This window comes from Pseudorca crassidens, chromosome 5 (genome assembly GCF_039906515.1).
Source record: "Pseudorca crassidens isolate mPseCra1 chromosome 5, mPseCra1.hap1, whole genome shotgun sequence".
Taxonomy (NCBI): Eukaryota; Metazoa; Chordata; class Mammalia; order Artiodactyla; family Delphinidae; genus Pseudorca; species Pseudorca crassidens.
Window position 1 is genome coordinate 55,795,074 of NC_090300.1, and position 21,637 is coordinate 55,816,710.

At 41.1% G+C, this 21,637-nt stretch overlaps 1 protein-coding gene across 4 annotated transcripts in view; it reads right to left on the reverse strand.

Moving 5' to 3' along the window:
• Nucleotides 1–21,637, reverse strand: part of NCEH1 (neutral cholesterol ester hydrolase 1) — a 62,814-nt gene that overhangs the window by 8,892 nt on the left and 32,285 nt on the right. Inside the window, exons 1-4 of one of the 4 annotated variants that reach the window (XM_067738049.1) lie at nt 15,898–15,955; nt 11,451–11,526; nt 11,065–11,293; nt 9,009–9,078 (exon numbers count right to left, since the gene is read on the reverse strand). In XM_067738049.1, coding sequence (XP_067594150.1) covers nt 9,009–9,046 — 38 coding nt within the window. In that variant the 5' untranslated portion in view covers nt 9,047–9,078; nt 11,065–11,293; nt 11,451–11,526; nt 15,898–15,955. Of the gene's footprint in view, nt 1–9,008; nt 9,079–11,064; nt 11,294–11,450; nt 11,527–15,897; nt 15,956–21,637 lie in introns of those variants that run through there. The other 3 variants (XM_067738047.1, XM_067738046.1, XM_067738050.1) reach the window with 3 other exon arrangements.

Below are 21,637 nucleotides of genomic sequence, written 5' to 3' on the forward strand. Positions count from 1 at the left end.
GTCACACAGCTATGTACTAGAGTTCGATGTATACCCACCTGAAATAAGCAGCACCATTTCTACAACCTATTACTTTATTATCTACTTTGTTAGTGACCAGGGAGATGGAGCAATGCTCAGAAAGACTGACAAATTCTTCCTTAAGTCAAAGGCAGATACACAGCCCAGAGTTGAAGGAAAATGTGAGCTGCTTCCAAGACTATGGATGTGGAAGCCCTGAATAATACTAGTGTTCTAAGAGTGCTGTAAAGTGCATTCTCCCTCAAAATAACCTAGCCTGGAAACACTGAGACAGTCTTCTGCAGCGGGCAAGGACACTGAGTTCTCTTCACGTAGTGCCAGTTAGGTGAAAGGTACATGTGATATTCCGGAATGAAATTATACTCCTATTGATTCAGGAGTGAGATAAAATCACATTCCATTTTGGCCTTCTTTCGTTTTTCTTTTCCTTTTTCACTGTCTCCCAAGAAGAGCTCAGTAGATTCATCTTGAGAACATAAAAAGGTTAACATTCTCCTCAGTCTTAAAGAACCCATATTAGTAGGGGTTATCTGAAACAAATCAACAATTACAGTCACATTGTGTTATTTGAGAGGGACAACTCCAGGGGAAGAATCTATTTATTCCTCTAATAGGTAGAAGCTTCCTTTCCATTAAAAGAATATATAATAAAATTACATAAAAGTGGAAAGACTGTGAATGGATAATTGTTTCTCTTTCCATTTGTGCAATGAGGTTTGTGCATAAAGATTGAGGAAGGGTCTTCCTTTCTGTTTCTACTCTCAAAATTGGCTCTCGAAATAGCTTTGACTACCAGTCATTCAGCAAGGCAGAGCCCAGCTTAACAAAGGCTTGGCTGAATGGATAATAAGTACATTCAGAAGAACTGACAGATGTCAGGATGTGTCACCAAAATCCTAGGACTGATTGAACCTAGAATTGTGATCCGTGTAAATGATATGATGCTCTGACGCTGTTTACGAGTTAAGACTTCCTGAGACGTCTCTATGGACACGGCAGGGAGCTCCCCAGGCCTCCCCTCCCCAATTCAGATATAAACCTCGCCTTTAAGCTCAAGGGGGAATAGAGAGCCAAACATTCCCTCAGGTGGCTACAGAATCCCAAGCAGGCTTGGGTCCATGTCCGTCGGACCTCCTTTCTCTGTGTGATTTCAGAAGCTGAACAGAGCTCTGGGCTCAGGTGTGGGCGGAACTAGGCTTCCCAACCTCGCCGCAGTGTGCAGCACAGGCTTTCTGTACAGCTCCAAGGCCCCCTCCCCCCAAATTCTAAAAGACCTAAACCACAAGAGAGAAACCAGTAGATTTTTTTTTAATGTTAGTAGAAAACAGAGCCAAGAAGACATTAGCTTAATATGTCTAAAAAGGAGATTCATTAGTTAACGATAGTGAAGGAACTAAAACAACCTACTTCTTAAAAGAAGCCTCAATATTATCTTTCTGTAGCATTAATAAATTATTTGTAACACTGGCCTTTGGATTTGCTAATAAGGTAGCCTGGACTGAGTAAAAGGAAAGTTTTGGACAAATTTTCCCTTTCTTGGAGGGGAACCCTGAGGAATTCAGTCTGCCCATCTCTCAGGGCTGCCCAGGTTGGGGTGAGGCATGAGGATTTCTGCGTGCTGGTCTGGGAAGAAGAGAAGGAAAAGGAGCAGAGGGAGAGTCACAGCTAGGTCACCGTGGCTCGTGTCTTCCAGAGTATCTTGTTTGAACAACTATTTATCGAGATGTGTGTTGTATTGTGCCTCTAGAAGCTCTGTGGTTTTGTCAGCTTGTACTCATCTAATTTTATGGATGAGCAGGACAGAGTCATAAAAGTCCCATTGCTTAAGCAGCAGACTAAGATACGTGGTCCAGCTTCTATTCTGTCTATGTGAGCAACGTTCTTCTTTACAGCTCTGTCAAGTTTTAAGTTCTCTGTGCATAGTGCCGCCTGATATTTGGTGGATGGGAATAGGTCTCCACTGACACAAAATAGAGTTTTAGTGTCGTACAGACTTAGTTAAAAGCAAAACACAACTTGAAACCGTTTTGACAACCAAAAAAAGCAATGTAAATGCCTTGTAGAATTTAATAATATCTGACATGCCTACTTTGTTATTATCTCACATTTTATCTTTTTGTAATTGAAGTATAATTGCCATACAATATTATATTAGTTTCAGGGGCACAACATAGTGCCATGATCTATGGCACTATGTTACATTATGACATGATTGCCACAATAAGTCGTTACCATTTGTCACCATACATAGTTAATACAATATTACTGACTATACTCCCCATGCTGTACATTAGTATTTTATCTTAAAAAAAAAGAAATTAGGGGGCTTCCCTGCTGGCGCAGTGGTTAAGAATTCGCCTGCCAATGCAGGGGACATGGGTTCAAGCCCTGCTTCAGGAAGATCCCACATGCCACGGAGCAACTAAGCCTGTGCGCCACAGCTACTGAGCCTGCGCTCTAGAGCCCGCGAGCCACAACTACTGAGCCCATGTGACACAACTACTGAAGCCTGCGCACCTAGAGCCCGTGCTCCAAAACAAGAGAAGCCACCGCAATAAGAAGCCCGAGCACCGCAACAAAGAGTAGTCCCCGCTCGCCTCAACTAGAGAAAGCCCACGCGCAGCAACGAAGACCCAACACAGCCAAAAATAAATAAATAAAATAAATAAATTAAAAAAAAAAGAAATTAGGGACTTCCCTCGTGGTCCAGTGGTAAAGAATCAGCCTTCCAATGCAGGGGACATGGGTTCGATCCCTGGTCGGGGAACTAAGATCCCACATGCTGCGGGGCAACTAAGCCTGCACGCCACAACTACTTTGCCCACACACCTCAACTAGAGAGGCCACGGGCGGCAAACTACAGAGCCCACACGTTCTGGAGCCCACATGCCACAACTAGAGAAGAGAAAACCTGCGAGCCACAACGAAGAGCCCTCACGGCGCAACAAAAGATCCTGCATGCCTCAACGAAGACCTGGCATGCTGCAACTAAGACCCGGCACAGCCAAAAAAATAAAAATAAATTAATTAATTTTAAAAAAAAGAAGAAAGAAATTAAATCTTCCTTTTTCCTGATGTCTTATGGTTCTAGTATTGTGTTTTATTATATAAACTACAGGTAAAAAGGTACCATATTATAGTTAAACTGCAATGAAGTTTATGAAAATAAACTTATGAATATAAACTTCCTTCCCAGATTATGTAAATGAGGATACATCCATGTATCTTGGGTATGATAAGATGAACTCTTCCATTTATTTCATAAATACTTACTGTGCAATTATGTGTAAAAATAGCATAGTGTTGTAGAAGCTACTAAATAGAACTCATGGCCTATTTTCATACCTTGAGATCTTTGTCTACCTCAGTTGTTGGATCTGTTCCCAGAATCTTGAGCCAATGGCAGTGATGTAAACTCAGAAGTTCCAGCTCCTGGTGTTGCTTCATGTGAAGTGATTCCATCACCAGGGCTGCCCCCAACCCTTGCCTACCAGCTTCCTCAGATTATATCTAACCTTCCACAAGGCCACTCCCTACATGAAGTAAAGCCATGACACCACTACCCACTCCTGTTGGCCTCAAGGATAAGGAGAAGCTGTCTCCAGACAACCTCCCTGCTAGGAGAAGGAATTCCAAGAGAACCAAGAGTCCACCATCCTTGTGAAGGCTCTCAGGATTATCCACCCTTATTTCTTATTTTCCTTAGTCATTGCCAGAAGCATAGGTCCCCTCATCTGTCTTCTCTCATATTTCATTCCCTTAATGCTCTCTGCCTCCTTCCATCCTCCCAAGCCCTCTCATTACACCACTTTGGACTTCCATGACCAATTCATTCTGTCTAACTAGGTTCTGCTCATCCCTAGGAGCTCGATTCAAACCCTTCAAACTAGGTAAGATCTTACCTACTCGATGCCTCCATTACTACTTCACATCACTTATCACATTTAATATTACTTGTTCAAGGTTTGATTTCTCATCTAGATTGTAAACTCCATGAGGACAGAAATTATGCCTCTCTTACTCACACTGTTATGCCACCAGAATTTAACACAGTAGCTGGCACATAACAGGAATTCAATAGGCGTTTATGGAATAAAAGAAAGAGGTGAGCAGTGAGAAGAGGTCCCAAGTTAGACCTCTGAACATACTTTCCAAGAGAAACATCACGGTCATATGATGCTGGCTATACCTCAACTAGAGCACAGGTTATGTGGCTCTTTGTGGGCTGGCTCGCCTGGATGGATCCGAATCACCTTAGCTCATTATTTCTGCAAAGAAAAGTGCTGTGAGTTCCAAACATGTTGATAAATAAATTAGTTAAGTTGGACCTTTCTGTCCTATGACCTTTCTGTCCTATGGGCTAGAGCAATAACCCTTCAGTCTTGTCTAGTGATTTAGAATATCAGAAGCCCTTTTATCTCAAATGTCCAAACTGATTCTCATAACAACTCTCTGAAATCATTAACCTAACTCAAAGTGTATCTACTTATTAGCATACATGTTTAAGCCATATACTGGGTGCGGTGGGCCCAAAGAAAAGAGGAAATGATTCTTGTTCCCAGTAGCTCACGTTGACATACACAGGAAAGATTCCTAAGCCCATTTTGCACGTGAGGTTAAGTGACTTGCCTGAGATTACAGCCTTGAGTAATAGTAATTGCCCACTGCTGTGATGCTTATCTGCTGATAAACCGGGTGCTACATTGACAGATTTGGCGCAGTGGAAAGTGAAGATGAAAGCACGGCCCCTCTATATTTTAGTTCTTTTTAAAAAAAAAAAATCTTCTTAAAAACACCCTATCTGGTGGAGCAGTGGTTAAGAATCTGCCTGCCAATGCAGGGGACACAGGTTCAAGCCCTGGTCCGGGAAGATCCCACATGCCGCAGAGCAACTAAGCCCATGCGCCACAACTACTGAGCCTACGCTCTAGAGCCCATGAGCCACAACTACTGAAGCCCGTGTGCCTAGAGCCCGTGCTCTGCAACAAGAGAAGCCACCACAATGAAAAGCCCGCGTGCCACAACGAAGACCCAATGCAGCCAAAAATAAATAAATAAAATAAATAAATTTATTTAAAAAAAAAGCACCCTATCCATCCTTCTTTGTTTTATGATAAGCACAGACTTAAAAGAACACCTGTTTCACTGGAGACAGATGCTAACAGGTGGAGAAGGGCATGTAGGAAGAGCTTAGTCATGTTGCCAGTTGCTTACATTAGCCCTGGAGGATAAGGCTTGTGTGGAGAATCCTTATGGTACCAAGTAAAACAAGTCCACCTTCTCTCCTTTCCTCAGGCCTTTGAGGAGCTGGAACTACACAGGAAACCACTGAAGAGGCCCTGAGACCAGCTCACCAGCACCAAGCTGCAGGGCCTTGCTCCATAAAGGAGTTCAGCTGCTTAAACAGCCCTGCCTTCCTCTGGCCCGCTACCCAGGCCAGGTGATACAATCATTTACTTGAAGGTTCCTGCATTATAAAACTGCATCAAGGGCCCTTGAGTGATCTGGGAGGCCCAGCTGAGGATCCAGGGAGGCCGGGGAGCTGTCCAGAGTTGTCCAGTGCCACATTTGCAGAGGAGGAAGCCACAGCATCACTCTGATTCTAAGGCTCCCATTCACAGGGTCAGAGCTGCCTAAATGACTTAGGAGACCAACCCTTCCAAGGAACTGGAGAAGCAAGGATTCTCTTAGGTCTGTGATCTGGAGTAGGGGCAAGAAGGAGATGAGTTATGAATGGGAGTGCAGCTGGCAGAGAGAGGCAGAGGGAAGTGGAGAGCTACATAAGCTCAGGGCATGGAAAGTGGCTGATGTTGCCATAACCCTGTCACTCAGCATCATCAGCTTCCTTCAATATTAGTTTGAGGGCTTCCCTGGTGGCGCAGTGGTTGAGAGTCCGCCTGCCGATGCAGGGACACGGGTTCGTGCCCCGGTCCGGGAGGATCCCACATGCCGCGGAGCGGCTGGGCCCGTGAGCCATGGCCGCTGAGCCTGCGAGTCCGGAGCCTGTGCTCCGCAATGGGAGAGGCCACAACAGTGAGAGGCCCGAGTACCGCAAAAAAAATAAATAAATAAAATAAAATATATATATATATATATATATATATATATATATATTAGTTTGATAATGGGCCAAAGAAGCATAGGAGCCTGGGGAGTGATTCCACCTGGCTCAATTCCCCACTCCACATATGTGACTAAGTAGCTATGTGACCTCTTGCAGGTTACTTAACTTTTTGGACCTCAATTTCCTCATCTATGAGGAAAATATCAAAATACTTACTTTGGATGACTTATACGAAAGTTAGGCAAGACTCTTTATGCATTCATTCCATAAATACGTATTAAATGCTCTTTTGGTGTTCTGTGACTAATTTTCAACATGTGTGTGTGATGGGGGAGGTGCCCCACACCTCCAACAAGCAATGCTCTGGACACCAGCTGGGTGTCCTACAGTTCAACTCAATTCTGACAATATCTACCTGGAGATAGCAGCAGATTCCACAGATTAAGGGTTCAGTCCTGCAAAACTGTAGGATCACCCCCAACCTCAGACACCAGACGCAAACCCAGGTTGTCACCTATGCTTTTCCCCAAGCTATAGATTGGAGGTTCCAACAATCCCCTCCAACTCAGGATGCCAATGGTTGTTACTGTACTTCTGACCACCTGGCTATAAATCAGAGGTTCCCAAAACCTCCTCCTCTGGTTCAATTAATTTGCTAGAGTGGCTCAAAGAACTCAGAGAAATATTTTACTTACTAGATTACTGATTTATTATAAAAAGAATACAACTCAGGAACAGCCAGATGGAAGAGATACGAAAGTCAGGGTAGGTGGGAAGGGGTGCAGAGCTTCCATGCCTTCTGGAGGTGCACTACTCTCCCCAAATCTGCATGTGTTCACCAACTGGAAGCTTCCTGAACTCTGTCCTTTGGGTTTTTATGGAGGCTTCATTACCTAGTTATGATTGATTAAATCATTGGCCAATGGTGATTGATAAAACCTCCAGCCCATCTCTCCTCCCCAGAGGCCAGCAGGGTGGGAAAGTCCCAACCCTCTAATCACATGGTTGGTTCTCCTGGCAACCAGCCCCCATCCTTAGGTGCTTCCAAAAGTCACCTCATTCACATAACAAAAGACACCTTTTTTTTTGGCCATGCAAGGGGGGCAGGGGCGGGATAGTTCCCTGACCAGGGATTGAACCCTTGCCCCCTGCAGTGGAAAGGTGAAGTCTTAACCACTGGACTACCAGGGAAGTCCCACAAAAGACTCCTTTAACTCTCTGAACATTTAGGAAATTTGAAGGATTTGGGGAGCTGTGAGCCAGGAACTTTGGACAAAGATCAAGTACATGTGAAAAATACACTTTGGTCATCTGAATGACCAAATATATATTTCTTACAAATCACAATATCATAAATTTCCACTATCTGCCAGGGACGTTTCCAGACACTAATGATCAGCAATGAACAAAACAGACAGAAATCCCTAAAATCTCTGCCTTCATAAAACTTACATTGTCTATTTATATCCAATACAATAAATACATAAGAAGTTATATACATGGTCTGTCAGATGTTGATGATAATTTTGGAGAAAAATAAAGCAGAAGAAAAGTGGACTGCAATTTTAGGGGTGTCAAGGAAGGCCTTGCTGAAAGGATGATACTTGAACAAAGATCTGAAGGAGGAGAAACAATATATACATAGCACCTGCACAATGCCTGCCATGGAATTGGTGCCGTGATTTTTGTATTACCATCACCGCAATCATTATAATTATTATTCACTTTCTTCTTAGTGTCCCAGAAAAATAGCTAATATAGAACTGGTAGAAACAACTCAAAACACTGATATTAATATTAATACTAATAGTGATAATAATACCTACATTAACTAAGATTGGTTGAACACACTATTATTTACAAGGTCTGAATTACAGAACCTAACTCCAGGAGGATAACTTCTCCAACTCTTGGTGTAGGAGAGATTCTCTTAAAATGCTGATTGGTTTTTAGATTTAAAAAGGCAGTAATCATGTATAGTACTGTCTGGAGTACAGTAGTACAGTATCTTTATTTCAAGCCCAGGGTGTCCGGAAGCAAGTGTAAAAGCAGCGGTGAAGTAGCTGGTACACTGCTAAGAAGCACCAAGTGATAACGATTGTGTTTGTTGGACTTACGAACAAATTGGACTTAGGAATGCGCTCTCGGAACTTAGGGGACTTAACAGTATTTCCACTTAATTTTAAATGAGTGGATCTGATGGAATAGTAGGAATTATCTGGTATGTCCATACTTCCTTTGCTTTCTCAGCACTTGTGAAGGTAAAGTGAGAGAATTAACACAGAAAACAGTCACACTATACAAGAATTTTTTTAACTTCAACATCAGTTGAAATTTATAGTGGTAATTTTTAGAATATGCTTTTACTTGGCTGTCTAAGAAAAAACCTGATGGAAAAAATCCCTTCTCTCTTATGCTTTTATCATAGTTTATTTCCACATAACAAAATAATCTTTCCCTTTAGGGTTTTCCATGAGCACTGTCTGACCTTGCAGTTCACAAGGTTAATGATTCAACTATAACTTATTAAAGTTAGTTAGCTATACTTTAATTCCTCTTGAAAGGCATTGCATGGCTTTCTTACACTTCAATAGTCTAATAATACAGAGCTATACTAAAGTAAAAAAAAAAGGCAGTAATCAAACTATATACTATAAATAACTGATTATATATTTCTCTTAATTTCAGCTAATTCCGTTTCCAGAAGGTTCCAAAACTAAAATAAAATGATAGTTTGAGGCATTATAAAGCTAGTTCAAGAAATTCTAAGTTACAACAGAAATCATTTTCTGTGACTTTGGGAAAATCACTTCACCTCTCTGGACTTTCATTTTACACTCTAGCACTTGTAAAATAAAATAACTAGATGGTTATCTAGGATTCCTTCTTAAATGTTTTTCTATGACTATTATTAATTACTTACTCAATGGAGACAATGACAGCATTCAATTCCTCAGCCATTGCTTTACACAGTTCATCATAATACCTGATTTCTGAAAGAGACAAAGGAGCAAACACTCACTATAAAGCAGTTTATTTAATACTGTCCGTTCTTAAATTCTGCTAACTATGGATTGTTTTTGGACTTGGACTTAAGTTATTAATAATAAAAACAATAAAAAGTAAATATGAACATATACCTCATTAACAGAGCTACATGTACAAATATAAAAAATTAATCTGGTTTCTCATAAAATGCAATTACTATAAAATAACAGGAAATCCATATTAGATTACCTTTGAATGTGTTTTTAACTGACTAAAAATTTATTTCATAATGGACGATATGAAGTGCATCAGATTCATTCTGATTTTGTAGTTCTTCAAATGTATGCCTTTCCAGAAATCACAGAAAATAAGCAGTTTCCTCCTTAGAACCAAAAAATTTTTCTCTTTTAACACCATCATTTGCTGTGATTCAGAAAAGTCACCAATCTGAAGAATATGGTATTCCGTTTAAACCAACACAGAACAAATAGAATTTTAGGAAGTCTTAGCATTTCTTAGAAAGAGAATCCACAGGTTTGCAGTGACAGAAGCAATTTTAATATGTAAAAATTTAATCCCTTAGGCTGTTCTTTTAATATATTAATGTTTTTATAATATATTAAGAGCTGGATTGCCTCAACAGAAAGACAAATACTACCTTATTTATAGGTTTTCCAAGGCAGTCTAAGAACCAGAAGTTCAATAACTACATAAACACCTGCACACCTACATCCAGCTCTTCCTCTGGCCGAAGTGATCAGCCAAAATTATGTGGAAAAGGCCAGGCTGACTCATAATCCATACCATTCCTGGCACTTATACTTCCTGGCCTCTGACGTATTGATACTATCTCACCTGGCAAGTGTCCAGTGCTACAGATGCAACCTTTTCTAGGGCAGAGACTCTGTCTTACTCAGTTTTGTATCCCCATCACCAAGCACACATTAGGGTGACCAGAGGTCCAGGTTTGCATACAACTCTTTGAGTTTTTGTACTGAAAGTCCTGCACCCTGGGAAACTACTCAGTCCTGGGCAAACCTACATATTCAGTAATCATCTTATGGAAATGTGAACAAATCAATGAATAAAAGAATAAATGATGAATATGGAGTTAAATGAAATGAGATTACTAGAAAAAGTTATACTTTTTGGCCTTTGCTGCATTAAAAAAAAAAAAAAAGACAAACTAGAACAAGTTGCCATCGCCTTTAAACTTAGGGGATGCCAAAAGCTCTGGGCTGAAGATGAGAAAGTAGCGCCATAATAACTACAAGCAGAGATAAGGCCCTTATTTCCTCCTTAGTATGCTTTTCACTAGGCTGCTCCCCTTGGCTGCCTGACTTTTTTTTTTTTTTTTTTTTTTTGCCTGACATTTTTAATGTGTGATCTGTTCATGAAAGTTTTCCAATACCAGAGAGAATGTTCTTGAACTTTGCAAGGTCGTTTCCTTTTAACTGTGGCGTATGTTTTATATTTTCATCTATGTTTTCACAAGCAGATGAAATGTTGATGAGTTAACGTGTATTCAGAAATACTTGTTCTATTTCATAGAAAGGTGTCTTCAAAACACAAGTTGGCATAGAGCTACAGATAATGGCCTCATATTCTGGCCCAGGGAAACTTTACCTTGTTTTGGTGCAGAAAGCAACTTCAGTACTTCACAATAAGTTAGTCTAGGATTTAGGTTACAGGAAATATTTTCAAAACAGTCTGCCTGAATCAACAAACAAACAGGCAAAACCCTTGATGTAGGGTAGCTATATAATCATATAGGGTAGCTATATAATCAATCATCCAAACCAGGACCCTTTCGAGAATGGGAAGGGGGGGCACTATGAATAATTTTGCTGAGACAATAGGGATAACTGGGACTGCCAGGGGAAGCAAGTCCAATGTCTCCCTTCTCCTTACCCAGTAAGAAAGTCATTTCAATCACACGTCTCTGTGGGCCAGCTACAACCCCAAACAACCTGAATGTGACCAGGACATACTTGCACTTGCCAAGGCCCAGCCTCCTCCGTGAATGTAAACAACGCTGCGTTTCAGCGGCTCTTCTGGCTTTGCAGAGCCTTCAAACACTCTGACTTCCACACCGTCAAAGTCAGTGTCTGTTACTTTCACCTGAGCAGACGACCATGCACTTTTCTTGCCAAAAGAAATGATGATGAAGTTCAGCACGAGCAGATGATGGCTGAGGCCCAAGTAGTGTATCAGGTTACTCTGCAGGATGAGGGGGGAATGAGGGAGAGTGTGTGTCAGCTAAGTTATCACCTGAGCCACACTCACCAACCCTTCAGTATTCGAATTCTTACAAGCAATTGCCGCTGCCCTTGAGGACTCACTGGCTACTTTTAATAGAATAACAAATCATATTTACCTTTCGTTTTCAGAACTTCGAGAGTATTTTCATCTGAAAATATCAGAGTAAATCTCCTTTGATCTTCAGATGGTCTCTGAGAGGGAAATCTGTCATCAGTCTCATTTTATCAAGAAGGTTTAGAAATTAGCTGAACTTGCCCATTTCGCTGGATAAATGGCAGTTCTGCGACTCAAACCTAGGAACTGTGAATTCCAGGATTCAGTCCCTTCCTCCGACCCCTGCCCACCCTAAATCAGCACATCACAGTTCCAATAACATACTAGGAACGGAGGAAGAATACTTTATTTGAATACAACTAGAAGAGAGGAGAGTTTTATATTTACTATAAGTATTTTTAAAGTGTTTTTAAGCTTATATATTGAAGTGTGTCTGGTTGTTTTGAGAGTAAGAGAAAGGAATGAGTGTGTGAGAGGGAAGGAGCAGAGTCAACTGCAGTCCTGGCAGACCAGCTCAGACACAACCAGGAGCTTTGCAGAAATGTACAAAAAACATGCAGCCTGTTGTCTCTTCCCTTCTGAGCCCTAAGGGCATTGAGCTCTGCATTAAGTGTTCACAGGAAGTTATCTGGTTGGAGAGGAGACCCAGGCCATCCACCCAGCAAAGACCCTGTGGAGTGTATTCCCTCTTTCTACTTCTTATACAAGCTCTTCCTATTGAGTACACTTATAAAACTGACCTCCCTGCAAGACCTACTGGCCATGTTTCAAAGTCAGAGAATTAGAAGCCATCTGGAAGCCCGTGACTAGTTAAGGTAGAGAGGCCCAGAAGTGTCACAGGGTGATTAGAAACCTTCCCGGCACAGGAGCGTGAACTCAGATACTGTATCGCCTAGTGGCTCTCAAACCTTGAAGGGGAGCAGCTGGAGAGTAACAGTGCCCTTCTGTAGAATATGAAACAGAATGCTGATGATTAGTGAAATATTTAATGCCTTCATAAGATCAAGAAAACAATGTTCCTAATAGAAATGAGAACTGTATGCAGTCTGCAATACACCATAATACAGCTTCCCAGCATGTACATGGGGCACACTGGTATGCCTTGAAGAGGATACAGATGTGCTGTGACACTGATCCCCTCAGCCCCTGGGCAGCCAAGTTCCTGAGTTGTTTACCCCAGTGTCCCATATAAAATTGTATACATATGCCCTGCTGTGAAGAGTTGGAAAGACTGCATTATAAAACCATTAGCGAGTGTTCATGAAAAACAAGAACAAGAGGCAATTTATCTAACCATGAACAGCTTTTCCAATAATTCTATTAATATTCATTTGCTGGAAATATAAGCAACAGGAAAGCAAATGAATATTAAGAAAATAATTCAATTTCTATATGTACAATTGACCAATTTATTGAAAAAGTTAAAGCAACTGTTAACGTTCTCGATACGAAACAAACAAATGTGAGTGTGTGCGTGCACCCTAACCACAAGTTTAAGGGTTTAAGGTCTTTGGCAAATTGGGAAAAAGCAATCATCACTTAAGTTTTGTGGTAACACGTCAGTCTAACTTGGGGAATATGGAGATCTGCCAGGGCATGGCCGAGAATGTATTCACTAAGATTTCTAGAGTTCACACAATAAACCCTTGTCAATTAACAGAGAACACGCAAGATCCATTCCATTTCTCACAGGCCAAGTAGCTTGATAGGCATCAAATAATAAACTATGAACAAAGACATGGCAGGCTTGGCTCTGTTACTTTTTGAACTACATTTTTTGTTTTTAGTTAAATGAAGACTTCATTGAATATATAAGACAAATCATATGAGTTTCTTCAACTAAAGGAAAGCTGTACAACAAGTGAGTTGTCTTTACAAGGCAGATTAGAGAAGAGTATTCATTTTCATAGAATCCACCCCGGGTTTCCTTTATGTGTACTGCATGCTCTGAGTGCATGCAGACTTGCCTCAATCTGCCCATACCTTTCCAGAAGCACCTCTGCTGTATTAGCTTATGAGCACTTGCATTAATAGAATTTCTGAACAACTATCTGCATTGTTCACAACATTGACAGGGTGGTGTGGGAGCAGAAGTGCTGATTGGAGAAGAGAGAGTTTGTTTATGAAGGAGAAAAAAATAAGCAGATGGGTGTAAGAAAGGCTGGATGGGTGGGAAAAGAAGAATCCAGAAAGGTATTAAAATAAAATTGTGCTAAGGTTTGGAATTGTATTGGTAAATTAGAGAATGAAAAATCATTATCCTGCAGACAATAATGACTTTGTTTCAAAATTTGAAAATGAAGAGAAACAAGCAGTAATCTGTCATTAACCAATTTATCGTTACTATTATTAATAATAATAGTTATCACTGCCTGAGTGCCTACAGTATGAGGAGAGGTTGTTGAATTCTGGCTACAATTCTGTTATTTTCCTCCTTGTGAAGAAGAGAGAAGAGAAGTTTAGAGACTAAGTAACCAGTATAGAAGCTGGATTCCTGGAACTATGAGAGGGCTGCAGGACATACAGAATTACCCTAGAGATGCTGGTTGAGAACAGTGTGGGCCCAGGAAGCTGCTCTGAGTCCTATCCAGGATAGGATGACATTCATATGTGTATGTGCTGTCATGTGGCATGATAAAACTGTGAATGGTATCTAACTTTTTTCCCTAATATCTGTTTCCGTTAGCTCCTCTTACTACTCCCCTCCCATCCCTACTGTCCAACAGGTAAAATCAGTAGCCAAGCCTTTATGTAGTTGTTATTTCAGGGAAGGGATATGAGAACAAATAGCAAAGAAACAGAAATGTCCTCCTGCTTTTGATTCAAAAGCCTATATCCTTTGGAGAATTAAAAAAGACATTGATTTAGGAGATTAAATGATGAGTAAGAAGTCTCCTAGAATAGGAAGTGATTCTCCGAGCTAGGTGGTGGAAGAGGGGAGGAGAAATTATTAGAGATGAAATGAGGAATGAATGGATTGATATCTGAGATCCAATGAAAAAAGAACCTTGGGACACAGCAACCCTCAGATATGTCTATGTAATCTGAGAACAACAGACATGTACCCCATGCCCAGACAGAACCGTGGAAAAAGGCAAGACTCTAGGGAAGAGTGACCGCAAGGTATGTTTAGGAAGGTGGTGCCTCAAATGGCCTCAGAGAGCCCCCCTCGGGCTCCAGCTTGCGCAGGAGCAGCAGAATGACTCCATGTGTCCAGAAAGGCATAAAAACAGGAAGGCTGCATGAATGTCTTGCAGATGGGTCTGAGACAACTTCTCCGTTATCCGTGGCCCACTACATGTTCTCAAGGGTCTAACAGGAATAGAAGAGAGCACTAATGGACCTGAAGGGCTCTTATAAATAAGAACAAAGGATATCCCAGGGCAACTTGTAGGAACCAAACACCATGGAACAGGTGGAATATGAATGTGGGCTAAGGATGAGTACCCAGATGGCTCCCCCCATGCATTATGCATCAACATCACATGAGACACTTCAAAACCTAAAAGAAAACAGTGATGGGGGAATACCTAAATTCACTGGAATTAAGTTCTACCTAAAGAATGAAGGCTCAAAATATAGATCAAGTTATATTTCTTGCATCCTTGAGTTTGTGAAATGAGATTCAGATCCACCCAAGAAACATTCTCTAGTTAACAAAGTTTCCTGAAACCTATTTAAAAGTAGCTGGAAAACTCCAGTAGCACAAAGAAGCAAGCCAAGTGTTAAGAATTTCACAAGTTGCGAACTGACCCAGTTTTGGCTAGATGAAGTACTCCAGGGCAGTACTAGAGGTCTTAAAACTTGCCCCATAACCATTTCAGGCTCTAGAAGGGAATTCTGCCTGAGGAGGTGGAAGGGATGAAGGGTACTCATTACACTTCAGTAGAACCAGATACAGCAAAATAGGTGGCCACTGGCTCCCTACCCAGGTCTGATGACCAAAGGTCAGAGGACAAGCAAAAATCAAAGGCAGCCAAGCAGAATCTATACTCTGCTTATTAAAATATGTTCGTTGTTAGTTTATAAATGGGGTTGTTCTCTGCTAATTCATTCACCATACAAATTAGAAAATCTATTCAACGGGCAGGGAAACTTAAGGGGGAGAAAAAGACCATCTTCTGGAGCTGAGGGAAACAGAGGAGAGCCAAGACTTGTAAATGAATAGCTGACGTTAGTTAAGCAATACAAGCTTAGTAAAAGAAGCCTAGATAAAGGCTTGCACAAGCCCAGAGAAGGAAGGAATTACTTGTGTCTCTTCGTTCTGGGATGAAATCCGATACGGCATCTATTCTGAATCGTGCCTTAATAGAAGACGAAGTGCGAGTAGCAAGGAAAAGGATAGGAATCCAAGATGCCAAAGTGTCGGGCAAGTGTTATAATTCAAATGCCTATGGGAAGAAAAGCTAAGTAAGGCAAGTGTAGGCAGGGGGAGCCGGCAATACAAGGCTCAGTCTAGGAGGCAGGTAGGAAGCCAAAGTCAGCAGCACAGACTGCAGACTGAATACCTGGTTAAAAGCCCAGCTCCCCCGCTTTCCAGCAGTGGGGTCTTGGGCACGTTCTTCACCCTCTCTGCGCCTCAATTTCTCATCTGTAAAACAGAAATGACATACTAACTGGTTCAAAATACTGTTGTGAAGCTTAAAAAGGTAAAAATCCCTAGAACAGTGCCTGGCACATACCAAGCCTTCTATGAGTTGGTTATCGTTACTGTCACACCTCTGATCTGGAAGATCACTGCATGAAGAAATGTGAGCCCAGGGACAGAGAGCTCAATGTTTCCAGGGAAGCTGAGACTATCATTTTCTCCCATTGTGTACATTTGTTACTAGGACCCCAATGATCACCAAGTTCTGAAACTACTACAGGTGAAAAAGATGTCAAATATTTATTTCTAAAAAGTTCATCTGTGTGCTCATGTCAAAGTGGGAGGGAGAGGTGGGGAAAAGCCATAGTACTCTGATATTCCATACACATCAACAACTTAGCATGTGGTCAAATTTCAACATGAACCAACCACATTAAATAATTAGAGCGTCTATTATAACTCACTACCTGCTTCGTTTCTGACATTCAAAGTTTTGTATTCCATGCCAGTGGTTTCCCAACTTTTCCAGTGATGGCCATTTCATTCTGTCAAGCAGCTTTTAAATTCTCCCCTCCAGATTCTGCTCTATTCCTGCCTATTACAGGAAAACAATTTCATAGAACACTTACCTGTATGAAAATTTATGGTCACATTTTTTTAAACATTGTAAAGTTTGAGTATACTTTAAAATGCAGATTTATTTTTTTTCTATTGGTGCACAAATTATATGACCTTCACTTAAGACCACTGTACAGATCACCTGTGATTCACTAATGCAGCACTTTTGTTCTACAAACAACCTCAATGATTGCACCAAGGAACTATCAAAAGTCAAGTAACTGTAATTCAACAAGTGTTAATTAGGCACCTACTGTATGTAAAGATTCTGCTACATGTTACAAGGATACAAAGATGGGTGAAAGATGGACTGAGAACTTAAGTAGCTAAGAATTTAAATCTTGCCTGACTCCCGCAAATTTCCACCTGTCCTTAAGTTTTCACAGTTCTCTGAACTTTCTCTAAGACTTTAACTTTTAAGGGAAATCCTCTGGTTTGAAAGCATTGATTCAGATTACATTTTTTTTAAGTTACAGACCAAACAAAACTTGCCTGCAGGCCAAATCTGGACTAAGGGCCACAAGCTGCAACTTCTGATGTAGAGGATGATCCAGTCTTACCGCAGGTGCAGCTGGAAAGGTGGTGGCAGATGAAATGCTCTTAGTTGTTAATGGTTAAACAACAAAGATTTTGGACATTCTTTTTAACTTTTTATTTTATAAAAATATAGTTGTATTGTATAGTTGATTAACAATGTTGTGTTAGTTTCAGATGTACAACAAAGTGATTCAGTTATACATATAAATGTATTTATTCTTTTTCAAATTCTTTTTTCAGTTAGGTTGTTACAGAATACTGAGCAGAATTCCCTGTGCTATACAGTGGACACTCTTTAATGAGACTATACTTTGGGAAAAATTATACAGCTGAGGTGTACACAGTAGATTGGTGGGAGAAGAGACTAGAGGGCAACAGCTATAATAGTTTGGCAATTGTCCACAGGAGAGAAATGAAGGTCTGCCCCAGGAGAATATAGAGGAGGGAATATATTCAAGAGAGATCACTGAGACGGAGTTGATAGGCCTTGGTAACTGCTCACATAGTAGTATATGGGATCAGGTTGGTAGGACACAGAGAAAGGATTGAAAGATCCTGGAGGGTCCTCACTTGGAGTATGAGAAACAGAGAAAACAGGCAGAACAGTCAGGGAAAGTAAGAAAATTTCCATTTTAAAATTATTCCATTTAAAGCCAATGGGACATCTAGGTAGATAGGTCCAAAAGACAGATAGCAAATGCAGGGTCAGAGATTCAAGGAGGTCAGGCCTGGAGGAAGAGCTCAGAGGTAACTGTTAACAACTCAGACAGTAGTAAGACTCAGGAGATTTAGTGAAGAGACAGAACACAGTGACAAAGAAATAGACCAGGGAGGAAAACATTCTTTGACAGGCTGAAAAGAAGAATCTAGAGGGAGAAATCCAGAGATTGGCAAGAGGAAAACTGAGAGTGAATCAGAAAGTAAAAGTCAAATTTGGAAGAATTTTTTAAAAAGACTGATTATTTGGCAATTTGAGGGAGCTAAGGACTAAAAAAATGGCCATTAACATAATTAGGAAGTCATCACTACTAGCCAGGAGAAGTTTTAGGCACATTGCGGAGGCATAATCTAATTATTTCAACAGCCTCGTCATTGCTAGCTCTGCATTCTGACTACTGCTCCCTTAAAGATTTAATGGCTGTACCAACCTTTTGGCTTTGTCAAGATCTTCTCATGCCTCCCATTCCAACCTGCAGAGAATTCCTGTGTTCATGGTTGCTTAAGCCAAGTGGTAAAAGTGTCAGTCCAGGCTAAGTGATACTCAGGAATTACAGCACCATATCAGTCTTCCTCACTAATGTGCAAAACTGGTCTAATTTCCAAGCTTTGTTAGGCAAATCTAGAAAACTGGTTAGGAGCAAAGACTAGGAAGCTTGACTGCCTAGGTTTGAATCTTATTTCTACTACATACTGGTTGTATGTCTTAGTTAATGTTCCTATGCCTTAATTTCCTCATCTATAAAATGGGAATAAAAAATAAAATGGGAATAATAGTACTTAACTCACAGAGTTTTTCTGAAGATTAAATGAGTTAACATGTAGAAAGCACTTAGAACAGTGCCTGCCACATAGCAAACACTACGTAACTGTTAATTATGATGATTACCAACTCATAATTAATATTGTGAAAGTGTTACTTAGTTTTTATCCCACAGAACAAACTTGACAATATTTAGGTCTAACTTACTGTTAATTAAGACTAACTAGAGTATTTAGAGAATGTTTGCTTAATTTATTAAAATTTACAAATTAAATGTTTAGAAAAACTTGACTTGCTTTTGGCTATCGGTAACTTTTATGTGAACTTGTAATTTATGGTTAACTTGTAAGATCCCAGCATATCTTCTAATGAATTTGAGATATTATAAAGTTCTCCAAAAACTCTAAGTGATTTTTTTAGTTCTCTTTGTAATAAATATATATCATATAGAACTTGTAGAAGGAGAAACACTGTTAGCATCAGAACCTTAAAAGAAATTGCAAGTGACCTGGAAAGAAAAATTAGAATTATAGGCTCATTTCAGAGATGGAAGGGGTAAGAGGGGGTTTGTAAAGGGTTGACCAAGAAGCTACTGGAAATGGCCATCCTTCAGAGAAAGAGACCCAGAGGCAAGATTGAGTGCCCAACCCAGGGAAAAAAGAAAAAAAAGGCATAACTATCCTACAAATGTGAAAGACACGAAGTTGTGACACAGACAAGTCCTTACATGGGCTGATTCCAATCCAACCTCACTTTTGGAGGTCGAATAGAGCTAATCACACATTTCTTCTAATGTTACACAATTCAGCCAGCTGGCCAATGCTCCACCTCTGAGAGAATTGATAAGAGATTGAATGGATTCCTCACCACTGGAGGGAAGCTGCCTGGGAAGCTGGAAAGGTAATGCAAGGTAACAGAATCAGGTCCTAGCCCTGCCTCTTAGCAACTTTGTGGTTTATGCAAAGTTATTATGTCATTCCGAGCCTCGGTTTTTTCCCGTGTGTTAACAAAATCAAACCTCATCCCCTTTCATTTGGTTATTGTGCGAATGTAATTAAAACATCTGGCACATAGCAGGCATTGGTGTATCTTATTTTACTCCTTTAAGCCAGTGGTTCTCAAAGCTGGAAGCATATTAGAATCACCTGGAAACTTTTAAAAATTACCAATGCCTAAGTCCCATTCCACACCTATTATATAATGATGTCTGGGAATGTGACCTAAGGCATGGGTATTGTTTTCAGCTCTCTAGGTAAATTCCTAGAGGAATTCCTTGCATACCTAGCAAAGTTGAGAATCACTACGTAAATCAACAAATTCATTCGACCAACATTTAAGTACCTATTTGGTCATGACTGTTCTACGCATTGGGGGTACAAGGATGAACAAAGCACAATGGCCTATTTTTGAGGAACATATAAACGTGGGAACATCCTAGACATAATAGATGATTATGATATGATGTAGAAACTTAAAAAGTAGAGATATGTACCTTAAAGTACAAAGGTATGTATCAGTATAACCAGCTTAGGAGAGGACAGAGTCGGCCTCATCTGGTTGCCTGGAGATAGTAGCAGCTGACTGAAATGAGTTTAATGAGTGATCAGTAGGCTGGTGAAGGAGAGGAGGGTGGGGAAAGGCACACAGATGTCTGTGGTTGTGGGACATGTGGGCCACACTTCAGTCTTCTGCCCGTCAATCTTACTTTGCTTTGCAAGTGTTCAGCATCACCCTCCTCCAGTAAGGATAAGAAGGTATCAAAGTCCTCTTTCCTAGTCCCACCCAGATTACAAGGATAAAAACACCCCTTTATTTGCTGGGGGTTGGATCTCTAACTCAACTCTGATGAAAGGATGGGGCTCTGCTGGCAGGCTTTAGGCCACATGGTAAATTGCACCAAAGAGGGAAAGTCAATTTGCTCAGGGAAAGGAGGAATCCTAAAGTTGAATAAAATAAAAATGAAACCTTAGGGAACACCATCCTTTAGAGGGATAGCAGGCAGGAGAGAAGAATCGATCATTAAAAGATCCCTCCTCCACCCCCAAAAGAGGAGGAAGTAATTATTATCATGGCAAGAAAAAACAAAGATTGGAGAAGTTCAGCAGGGCAGAGAGTTTCAAGAAAGAGCAAGCTGTTAAATGCCAGCAGAGGGACATCCCTGGTGGCACAGTGGTTAAGAATCCGCCTGCCAATGCAGGGGACACAGGTTCAAGCCTTGGTCCAGGAAGATCCCACATGCCGCAGAGCAACAAAGCCCATGCACCACAACTACTGAGCCTGAACTCTAGAGCCTGCTGACCGCAACTACTGAGCCTGCGTGCTGCAACTACTAAAGCCCATGCACCTAGAGGCCGTGCTCTGTAACAAGAGAAGCCCCCGCAATGAGAAGCCCACACACCAAAACAAAGAGTAGCCCACCCCGCTCGCCGCAACTAGAGAAAGCCCGTGCACAGCGACGAAGACCCAATGCAGCCAAAATAAATAAATTAATAAATTTATTTTTTTTAAATGCCATGGGCTCCCATTGCGGAGCACAGGCTCTGGACGCGCAGGCTCAGCGGCCATGGCTCACGGGCCCAGCCGCTCCGCGGCATGCAGGATCCTCCCGGACTGGGGCACGAACCCGCGTCCCCTGCATCGGCAGGCGGACTCTCAACGACTGCGCCACCAGGGAAGCCCAACTTGCTCTTTCTTGAAGCTCTCTTCCTCCTGAACTTCTGTAGTCTCTTGCCATGCTAATAATTAATTCCTCCTTTTTTTCTTTTGGGTTTTTAATTGATTGTTTCTTCCTTTCCTGTCCCTTGGCCCTGTAAATGATGGTTTTCCCCAAGGTTCCATTTTTTATTTTATTCAGCTACATAATTCCTGCTTTCCCTGAGCAGACCAATGTGCCACCATGCCATAATGCGTGGCAAATAGGAAGTGCTTACTAGCAGCCTGATAAATTAAATGGCTATGAGCTCTCTCCATAGGCTGATGACTTCCACATCTCCCATCCATGATCTGTCTTTCTTAAGCTCTGGGT